Here is an 11,334-nt window from a genome sequence, read left to right on the forward strand (position 1 = left end):
TCTTATGTCAACCCAAAAGATGACATTCTTTCCTGGTCTGATAATCAACCTAAATCCATACTCCACCTTGTTATCCATCCAGCCAATACTTTCAAAATTAGTCACTCCCCCATCTTAGAACCTATCGTCTTACACAACTAAGTCATACTCTTACCATACTATGGTTTTTGAAAAATACTTTTCAAAAGAACTTTACTAATAGTATTTACTCTCATTCTCCCAAAACACTTTGTATCATTGAACTGTTAACCATGGCCAGCTATCTTAACATCTTCTCCTTTACTTGGCAGGAAAAAGTAAATATTAATACTACCACTAGTAAGTGGAATATAATGTCTTCTTCAGCAGAGAAGTGGAACAAGGGGAAAGAGCCGGCAGAGGCTATCCTCAAGATAAAAGGCTCCTAGCGGGACAACCTTTTGTAATGCATGAAGGCTCATCTTCTGGGGTAAAATCCAGCAGTGCAACATCCCTTCAGGAATTTGTCCTGGCAAAGGTGACATATTCCAGTGGTGATATGATATTGGCTTTGTAGGAAGTTTTGTCTAAAGAATTACAATTCCATAATGGAGCTTTTAGTGAACTTCCAGACTCCATTAAATTCATTCTTAACAACCTTCAAGCTGCCTTTCTATTAAACCGCCATACCCTTTTCAAAAAAGCCATAAGAGCACTTGAAATTCATCTTGTTAACCTTACTGCTCAAAATGAGGCTTGCACAAGCCACCTTACTGATCTTACTGCCCAAAGTGAAGCCTATAACAATTATTTTGTTAACCTTGTTTCAAAAAACAAGACTCATAGGAGTCGTCCTATTGAAGCTCATAGGAGCTATTCTAATTGCCCAAATATCACAAATGAAACCCTCACTAGTCAACTCTTTGGCAAAGAGGAAATCCATTCAATGAATAAAAAGACTATAATGGGTACTGATTATGCTAGATTGAGTCTTAAGACCCAATCCTTGTTAAAAAGTGTTGTTGCCAACTTGCCCACAGAAGTACAATCCTATATTTTTGAAAGCAAGGCTATGACCAGAGATCCTGATCTTTGGTTCAAATGTTTTAAAACTCTTGTTACAATTACCCTTGATCTTGTTCACTCAAATGATCCTGATAATACTCAAAATAGGTTAGAATGGGAAAAATGTTTTAGGAGTAGTCTCAAAGTTCATGAGATGAATCATCCTTTTCCTGGCCTTTTGATTAACTAAGAACATGGTTCAAATGATAATCCCTTCTGGCTTTCCCAGAAGTTTGAATTTGGCTTCATCAGACTGATAAAATTAACAAGTCATGATCAAATTAGTCAATTCCCTGATATTATACAAAAGGCTGTTGCAAGAGCTAAAAGTCCTTTTGTATCTATTAGATGCTGAAGCACTCTACCAAAATTGGAAAGAAATAATTGGATGAATATTCAACCATCAAAGCATCTGGTTCTCATTAATGGTTACACCCACCAAGGACAATGGTATGAAGGAAATACTTACATTTCCTATAATAATAAAAAACCTTTTTCCCTTGCTGAATGTTGGAGAACTTTACTTCAACAATCAAATTCTAGATGTCACCCAAGAATTGTGGAAAGATTATCACTTCGAGGGATGCATAGATAGAATTTATGTTTTTGTGAATAAACCATGTGCACATGCTGTCCGGCATATACACAGGAAGAGTCATGATAATCCAAATAAGTTCCTCATACCAAGAAAGGAACCTATATATGAGCCATTGTTATATTGTGGTTTCTGCAATCAATATTCAACTTATCATGAACATGAATGTAATGATGATCCCCCATAGGATCCTTATCCTACATGGGATCCTTATGAAGGTTATCCCTCAGATGCTGCAGACATTGATTAAGGACAATTGATTGTCTGGCCTCCATTGCTACAATATTCACCTAAGGTTAAAATATTCACTATTGTCTTATCTGATGCTACATCCACTGATGCTACTAATGATTCCCTTGTTTACTACTTTTGGCATGATAAGCCAAACTACTTTCAGCACCAACATTGATGACTATTGCATTGCCAAAAGCTACTATTACTTTACCTAATAATAATGTTTGTTCTATTGTCTACTTTGGCTCCACTAACACTCCATTAATGTTCCTACTTGCCTGGCATGCACAAAGACCAAAATTGATGATATATTCACCTTTAGTTAAAGGTATTACTATTGTTTTACCCGTTGGTGATAATTTCTCTGTTAACTACTTTTGGCACATCGTGCCAAACTACCAAAACCAGATTTTGGAAAAGCTTTCGGATTTGGAGCTCCTATTGCTCCTGCTACCCTTCACGGGTCCTAATATGAATAATGAAAAATGTCACTATTCAGTTTTAACTATTGCTTTATTTACCTATAAGAGGGGGGTTGTCCTTTATTGCAATTCAAAATTCTCTTTTAGGACTTTCTTTAGAACTTCCTAAATATTCTGAATATCTCACTGATATCCACAAAAGCTTGTAACTAGAACCAGGACTAGCCTTCTACTACTATCTATTATAATCATGTAACTACTGCTACTACTGCTGTAAGTGTTTTGAAGTACTTTCAATAACACAACTGTTTTCAATATCTTTTGATTTACTTTGATATAACTGCTTGGTTGGTTTTACCGCCTTACTTTCAATTAAAATTATTTTGAATTACTATATTGTTGTGCTTTCGACGTGATTTTCTGGCTAGATATTGGTATGTTAAATGGTGGGATAAATTTGGATATATTTAACAGATTATTGATAATGTTACCAGGGAACTGACTCCCAGACCTTTGCCCAGAAAGCATTCTCCTGCGCATCTGGTCGGTAATGCTCGTTCACCCTCTACTTCTTCCACCAAAGCTAGTAAGAAGACTTCTCCCTTTGATGACTTAAGTAAGGAAGCTTTGTGTGTCCTCCTAGAAAAGAAGATTAAAGAAGAAGAAGCTGCTGCCAACAGAAACTTAGAAGAGGAGGGCTCTATTGCAGAGAGCCCTTATTATCCTATCCCCATCCATATCCCAAAGATTGCTTTGGACATGATGAAGAATATGATGAAGAAAATACTCCTGATTTAGGAGCAAATTGATAATTTTGCTATTTGCCTAGCCTGCACAAAGGCCATTATTGTTTTGTTTACTGTTTGCACTATTGCTTTACCCACTAAGAATGATTCTTATGTTAACTACTTTTGGCACATCAAACACTCCATTGACGTTCCTACTTGTCTGGCGTGCACAAAGACCAATATTGATGATATATTCACCTATAGTTAAAGGTATTATTATTGTTTTACTCATTAATGATGATTCCTCTGTTGACTACTTTTGGCACATCACGCCAAACTACCAAGACCAGATTTTTGGAAAAGTTTCCAAATTTGGCGCTCCTATTGCTCCTGCTGGCTTACGGACCCTAATATGAATAGTGCAAGGTCACTATTCTTTACTTTATTTACTTATATAAGAGAGGTTGCCTCTTATTATAAATCAGAATTCTCTTTTAGGACTTTCTTTAGAACTTCCTAAATATTCAAAATATCTCACTGATATCCACAAAGCTTGTAACTAGAACCAGAACTAGCCTTCAAACTTTGTACTACTATCCATTGTAATCTTGCAACTACTACTGTAAGTGTTTTGAAGTACTTTCAATAACACAACTGTTTTTAATATCTTTTGATTTACTTTGATATAACTGCTTAGCTGGTTTTATCGTCTTACTTTCAATTAAAATATATATATATATATATATATATATATATATATATATATATATATATATAGGTGAACCAGAACGTGGGAGTTAATATTCAAGTGTTTCATTGAAATTAAAATTTTAAATTGTTGATAGGTATTGTAAATTTGTACTTAAAATTCAAGTGTTTCATTGAAATTAAAATTTTAAATTGTTGATAGGTATTTTACATTTGTACTTCTCGAGAATAATTAAATAAATAAATACCATTTTCTTATGAATCTTAGAAATTATCAATTCTCATCATGAATTCCAGCGTAACAAACACATCCTAAAGGCATTGAAAAGAATTTGTACCACAATCAAATGGTATAGAATAGTCCAAACCCCAACTAAAATATGTTTCCATCCAGCATCTTCCATAACGAACATGAATCTTCAACAGAAAAAACCTAGGTACAAAATAAGCCCAAAGTTCACCTATTAGAATAACAGACCGTCTCCCATAGGCCATAGTGACAATCTAGATATAAAGTTGCCACAAAACATCCGAAAAATAATTGAGAATCCTTGGGGTCAGGCTGAGCACGTAGGCTGAAAATTAAGTAGAAGAGCATCTATATAAAGAGAAACCTTCTCCACCTGCACCCAGGTATGGTACAGATGGGGATTGTTCTATGCAATGCTCCTTACGTATTGGTCAAGATTTGTATTGAATAGTTCACACCTACATAAAGCAATCACAAGATTCTCTGGTAAGAATAGAACTCCGAGGGAAATTGCAAAAACACTGAGAAACTCAAAAAATTACATAAAGCAATCACAAGACTCAAAAACCAGTAACTATTAATTACAATTCAGGAATGAAATTGCAAAAAAACTACAGCAGAAAATAATCCTAGTGAAGCATATGTAACTTAAGTAAGGGTACTGCCTAGGAACCATATACACATATCATGTATCAAACTTGGGTTACAAGGAGATGAAAACACCAAACGAATGATATTTATTGTATTATGAATATATCAGGTTTATGTATTTTTGGAGTCGGCTATGAATCCCCAACAAACTAGTCAGGTTGGCCATGTGTATTCTTTTCTACCATTCTATGTTATCCAAGGTCATGCCCTCTGTAACCTCCTCAATTGATATGTCATATCATCTATATCCAACAAGAATAGAAAAAAGAGTGTCCTTGTTAGGGTTGCAAATGAGCCAAGCAAGGCCAGTGAACTGGCTTGGGCTGAATTAGAGCTCAAACCTCAAAGAAGCCAGAGCTTAAGCTAAGCCTTTATCATGTATCAAACTCACAAAGAGACAAAACCATGCCCCACCCTAACTATATGTCTATATATTGGCTTTTGTCTAACAAATCCATGTTCTAGACATAAGTTTCAAAGGCTTCCTACATTTTATATTATTTTTTATAAATACTAAGGCTCTCCACATTACTGCATCACAATTTTTCTTCCCTTTTTTTCTCCTTTTTCTAAGAAAAAAGACAAGGAGAAAGAAGCTGGAAGTAAAAAAGAAGAAAAACCATGATTCAACCTTTTTATTTTTATTTTTTATTTTTTATGAGAACCATGATTCAACCTTGGCTCAGCATAATACATCACAGATCAAAGCACGCAGTTTATGAGTCCTAGATTTTGCTTCTCAAGTGAAACCAACAACATACTTATCCTCTGACTATTAGTCACTCATTTCACACTTAAATTGTGTGCCTGCTCTCAATTATGAGTTTGAAAATCCGTTGTTCTCATGAAAACAATTAAGTTTGTCAAGTATAAATTACAAATAATTACTTTATACACACAATTTCAAAATCAGTCGTGCCTTTATGACCATGCCATTGAATGTTTCCACATCAAAATTTGTCCAATGTCAAGGGTAACAATACAGGGCAACACAATGCATTTCTAAAGTTTTATCAGTAGGATTACAGCATCAATTTTCCTAAAAAAAAAATCCAAATGATAGGATGCACCAACTTCATGTGACAGCCAAAACAGATAAATATCTTCAAAAAGGAAATTCAACAATTGTTGTGGCCATTGATGGAAAAAAAGAAACCAAAATCCTAATTGGGTAAAATTTTTACTTGTTTAAAAAAATCAATTAGTCACCTGATTGGAGTTCCTGGAGTATAGAGTGGGTTTTTGGCAACATAATCAACATACAAGTTGTAAATGTACTTCAGGGATTCCCGCAAATCCCCTGTCCTAGGATGAGTAACCAAAATAATCTGCACAAAACATGGCGCATTCAGAATAATGTAGCGAAGACTAACAAAAAATTATTCACAATGATTCTATTAATAACTTCAAATATCATAAGTACAGAGTCAAAACACATATTTGGCCAAAACATTGCAATGACAAATTATCTGTAGCATACAGTCTAATATTCAATATTGTAATATAATAAAAAATGATTCTCCACAGGGATTCATGATGCTATTGTAGCACAACAGATTCTTTAAGAAATTACTATTATACAAAGTTCAAAACAGACATTATTAAAATTAGCTTCCAAGCATATCAAGATTCAAAAAACCTGATGTGAAAAGCATTAGGTTGCAAGATGTGAGGCAATCGGCAGTAAATAATGTCCATATATCTGGAGGACACCTAATAGAACTTTCTGGTTTTCACTTCATGAAAAGTAGGCAATAGGAGTTGAGTTCAATTAGAACTATGAATTTCTGGTAATTGATTTATTCGAATAAGCACAGTTATATGAACGAAATGGAAGATCAATTAAATAGGAAAGTAAGTCTACCACTTCCAATCCAAGACATCAAGCAAGTCCGTCTTCAATAATTCATTAGCTCAAACAAATCTATATATATATAGGTAAAGTTCAATTAGAATTTGAAATTATAATCTAATTTTGTGCCATGGGTCTAAATTTCTGTGGAAACCACAACATAATTATTTTCTTAATTTTTTTTATCTTTGTGCCAAGTGAGTTAATGATAGCAAAATACTAAGAATATGATATTAATGAACTATAAAATTTTTATAAATAAAAAAAATAAAAATAAAAAACCAATCACATATACTCAATAAAAATCACCACACAACAAAGATCACAACATATTCTATCTTATTAAAAATTAGAAAAAAAAAAATATGATCATACATAGTATTAAATTTACGTAAGAATTTTAATATTTTACTTAAAAAAAATATATATTTTGACTAATTATTTATATTTTTATGATAAAAAAAGTATTTAATTTTAAATGCATCCATGCGTTTGCATGGGTTACATGCTAGTCATACCTAATTGAAGACAAGATCAAGCCCTCTCAAAATCTCTACAATTGAATTTATCATTCCGAAGTCAAACAAACTACATGAAGTAGTCTCAACACATTATTTTCCATACAGAAGACCATACTGCATCAATTTCTTGAATTTGAGAATTCTTAAAACTTAAAGACCATAATGCATCTATTTTCCATCTAGATTTCAAATTTTTATGGCAAGCTCTTATAAAAAAAATGGCAAGCAAGCCCAAGATTTTGGAATTGTCAAGAATGTCACAATTACCAGTCACATAGACTTTAAGTGATTTCAATTATAAATACAATTAAAAAGAGGACCATTTTAGCTGACCTTTATCCCAGAAGGACTTTCCATGAAACTAAGTTTGTATGTATTAGTACGAAAGCTGTGAAATGAGCAGCCTTGGCCAGGTAATTGAGGCACCCCAAGGTTTCCTCTCTCTGCACTGCACAATTAATGAAAGTGAATGAATGCCAAAATTATAACATTAATAATAATAATAATAATAATAATAATAAGTACAATAGATAACTTTACACATCAACAAAATATACAAGATCCATATTACCATCCTTAGCTTGCAAGATACATAACTTGATGATTAGCTTGCAACCCAAACAATCGGTACCATTATTTTTTTATTGGTAAGTTACACACGCACCCAATAGGTATCCCACCCTCCACCTGGCACTTATAAGGGGAGGAGGTACCAGTTCAGCTAGAGCTCATTGGCAATTGGTATCATCATTATAGTTAAGAACCAAAACAGTAACCTATCAAACACTTGTCAACTTCATCTAAGTTATCATTAATCAAAAATTATAAAATAGAAGACATTCAAACCTTCCTCTGGAGAAACCATTCATGTGTATATATCATAAAAGTCCCTAATGCATAAATTACTTTAAGCAAGTCCTTCCAGCGTATGGCTGTTTTATCAAATTTAGAAAACAAAGCCCCATCTTTATTTAGTTATCACATTACATTCTGATGTCCCTTCTTGTGTCCCCTAACCCCCTCCCCCCCCCCCCCTCCGGCAAAAAAAAATCTAAATAAATAAGCGCTAATATAATTCTCTTTTCCCAATCTCCTTTGGCAACAAGCAAATTCCTACCAATTCTAACCAGACTCTAAACAATGTAATGTAAAATGCATAATAATCCATTTAAATCAAAGATTCTAAGAAATGAGAAAATGGTATATATAGAAATAAATGTACTTAGTAGGATCCATCTTGGCAGTTAAGGACTTGAGCGAAAAAAGCAAACCAAACATGAGTTTGTGATCTTGTTGTGCATTGAGGGTGTGAAGTGGTCGATTCCACTCTCTGTAAAGCAAGCACACCCCATTCCTGTTGAACACATACATCATGTGCGCATTGTTCCCAGATGCCGTCGGTGCTGGCGGCAATGGACTGATCTCTGAACCCCCAAAGAATTGCATTCCAAGAATTTACTAATATCACAATCCCTATCATGACCCCACAATATATGTATGTTAGCATTGACAACAAAAATAGAAATATAAATTAGAACTGAATTGAACTTATTCAAGCAATTACAACAACTCAATTGTAAGCAAGGTTAAAAAAATAAAATAAAATAAGACTTCCCAAAATTTAAGACATGAATTGGCAGTTCTTTGGCTATAAAGAAATGAATCTAGTTTACAGTGCTTTGATCGGCAAAGAAATTAAAAGAATTCAATATCAGAATGATTTGTGATCCATGAGGTTGCTGAGAGAGCATAGGAAATGAAATGACGAAAAATCGATTATTATTATCATTATTTATTTTTAAGTGAGGGGTATCTGAACCCAAGTGAGACTAATGCTTGTATTGAGACAAGTTAAGGGGAAAGCTAGAAATGCACTAGGGAGAGGGGAAGAACATGGGGGATTTTGCATAATACTTTTGCTAATAATTATTTGTCAAATAGAGATCTTTTCAAATTATTTGGGAACGATTTTTATTTTTTTGATAACGCAGGTTTGGACTCGCTCCTCTAGCCACTAAAACATACAGGCAAATGATGCCACCCACTAGATACAGTTGCCGGGTAATCCAAAGGCATTCACCCCTAATAGGTTAAACAGTTTATGCTCATGCCCATGAGCAATATTATTTGGGAATCCCAATTATTGAATAGGAAGTGTAGAACTTAAAACTAGTGAAGTTTAACCATATGGTGCAAAAGTAGCTGCAAATTTGTTGTTACTAAACCTGAGGCATACTCACTTGGAAATCCACATTTACATTAGCAAAGTTTTTTTTGATAAGCAACGTAAGAATGTTATTGATAATAGAAAAAGTGTCAAACCGAGTACATTGGGATGTACTATGGGGGCACAAATCAAGAAACAAAAGTACAACAATCAAGAAAAATAGGTAAGAAAGAACAAGAAAAATGTGAAAAAACCACACTCCATCAAAAAAGAGTGCACAAGAAAAAAGACTTAATCTCTAACAAGGAGCGTTCAAAACTCTCAAAGCTTCTAGCATTCCTTTCACGCCAAATGCACCAAATCAAACAATGAGACACTAATTTCCAAACATCATTATGACGATGTCGTGCAAACTTTTCTTGCCAAGACTCAAACAACTCCAAAACAGTATGAGGCATAACCCATTGAATACCAAACAAACAGAAAACCAAAGACCACAACTCCCAAGCTACGGAGCAATGAAGTAGAAGATGATCCACCGACTCCCCACAACTCTTACACATATAACACCAGTCAAGCACTATCACTAGTCTTTTACAAAGGTTATCTGTTGTTAAGATCTTACCTAGGGAAGCCGACCAAGAAAAGAAGGCCAAGAAAAACATAAACTCTTTGAATTACTTGAATCTATTCAGACAACTATTTGTTTCAATTTAAAATCTTGTATAAAGAAAGTTTTCCATGTTTTTCAGTGTAGGGTAGAATCAGAAAAAATGAAAATATCATTGATCAACAGAAAAAGTATAACTTATTTTTAGAGATCGTTTTCCACTCAACTTTTTTGAAAAACAACTCTATCACACAGCACTAGTGTTATTTGGGGTGTACTCAATTTGCTGAAGATAGTGTCGCTCTTGCTCCTCTTCTTTTTGATGTGTTTCTCTTTGTAACTTAACTATGTTGTAATAACCTTGCTTTTTTCATCGTTATTCAACGTGTGACACTTTGTATTTATCTTCCTGTGCTTCTGAAACAGACATTATGGCGTGTGCTGCATGCAAGATCATGAAAAAACAATGCAATGCTAATTGTCCTTTCGCAGATTTTTTTGGACCTCAAGATACAGAGTGGTTTCTGACAATCAGAAGCCTTTACACAGTCCAAGAGATGAGAAATTTGTTGCGTGATGCTAATACTACTAGGGAAGACAAGGAACAACGTTTACAAGAGTGGTATGCCACGGCGGCCGATGCACTAGTGGCTGCTCAAATATTGTTAGATTTGAATAATGGAGATGGGTAGTTACATGGGCTTGTTATTGGCCTTTCAGCAGATAAATAATTGTGATTGGAACCCAACAACCACCACGTCTGATGCAAGCCAATCACAGTGACCAAACCCACCAATAAATCACAAACCAAACCACGAAGCAAGCCACAAACCAAACCCAGATCGGAACCACCAACCACCGCCACCCTGACCCAAATTGGAACCACAACCCAACAAAAATTAACCCATGAAACCCACGAATTTAGAACAAACACCGTGGCCCACTCCCAACAAACCCAATTAACAAACCCTTCCCCCCCCCCCCCAAGAAATCCAAGACCAGCGAGAAAGGCTAAATGTGAAAGAGGGAGAGAAAGAGAACTCACCGCCGCCGTGCCGCCGCCTTGGACCTGATCTGGTCGGGCTGATGGGTTCACGATGAGCCGACGGTTTTCAGGTGGATGGGCTCTGCGATTTGGGTGTGAGCTGATACGGATGTTCTTTTGTTCTGAGTTTTGCTGAGACGGGTGTCGTATCATAAGCTTTGAGTTTTGAGTTTTCATTTTGGGTGAAACGGGATCGTTTTAGGCTAATTTGGTGAAAGCCAAACAGGTCAGTACAATGATGTGTCACCGATGGTGTCAATTAATAGGACAAACTAAATACCGGAGAGAAATTGCTAATGGAACAAAACTTTAAAGCGTAAAATTAAATTTCTAAAAAAAATTTATCGACCGAAAAATACTATATCAATAAACAAACTAGAACCATAACCTCTCCTATTCCACTTCGAAAAAAATTTCAAGTCATTCTGGTTCATTTTGGATGTTTCGGGTCCTTTTGGTAAATATCGGCCAAAATTCAAGATTTGGCTGCCATGGAATTTGGACTGTAAAACTAAAATCTCAAAAAAA

General features: G+C 34.8%; 1 protein-coding gene across 1 annotated transcript; it reads right to left on the minus strand.

Moving 5' to 3' along the window:
* Positions 1-3,942: 3,942 nt before the first annotated feature.
* LOC142620944 (uncharacterized) lies at positions 3,943-10,964 on the minus strand. The gene is made up of 5 exons (XM_075794266.1): positions 10,807-10,964; positions 8,207-8,457; positions 7,318-7,432; positions 5,821-5,939; positions 3,943-4,418 (listed from the first exon to the last, which is right to left on the minus strand). Exons 2-5 carry the CDS (start codon positions 8,428-8,430, stop codon positions 4,367-4,369), a joined length of 510 nt encoding a protein of 169 aa, XP_075650381.1. The 5' UTR covers positions 8,431-8,457; positions 10,807-10,964; the 3' UTR covers positions 3,943-4,366.
* Between the last annotated feature and the right edge of the window lie 370 nt (positions 10,965-11,334).

The sequence above is a fragment of the Castanea sativa genome, chromosome 12 (genome assembly GCF_040712315.1).
Source record: "Castanea sativa cultivar Marrone di Chiusa Pesio chromosome 12, ASM4071231v1".
NCBI lineage: Eukaryota > Viridiplantae > Streptophyta > Magnoliopsida > Fagales > Fagaceae > Castanea > Castanea sativa.

Excerpts from the sequence above, each read along its gene's own strand:
- LOC142620944 (XM_075794266.1), bottom strand. The coding sequence starts at position 8,430 with ATGCAATTCTTTGGGGGTTCAGAGATCAGTCCATTGCCGCCAGCACCG. Across the intron at positions 7,433-8,206 it reads GCCAAGATGGATCCTACTAA|TGCAGAGAGAGGAAACCTTG; the intron begins GTACATTTATTT and ends TTAATTGTGCAG. Across the intron at positions 4,419-5,820 it reads ACTCCAGGAACTCCAATCAG|GTGTGAACTATTCAATACAA; the intron begins GTGACTAATTGA and ends TGCTTTATGTAG.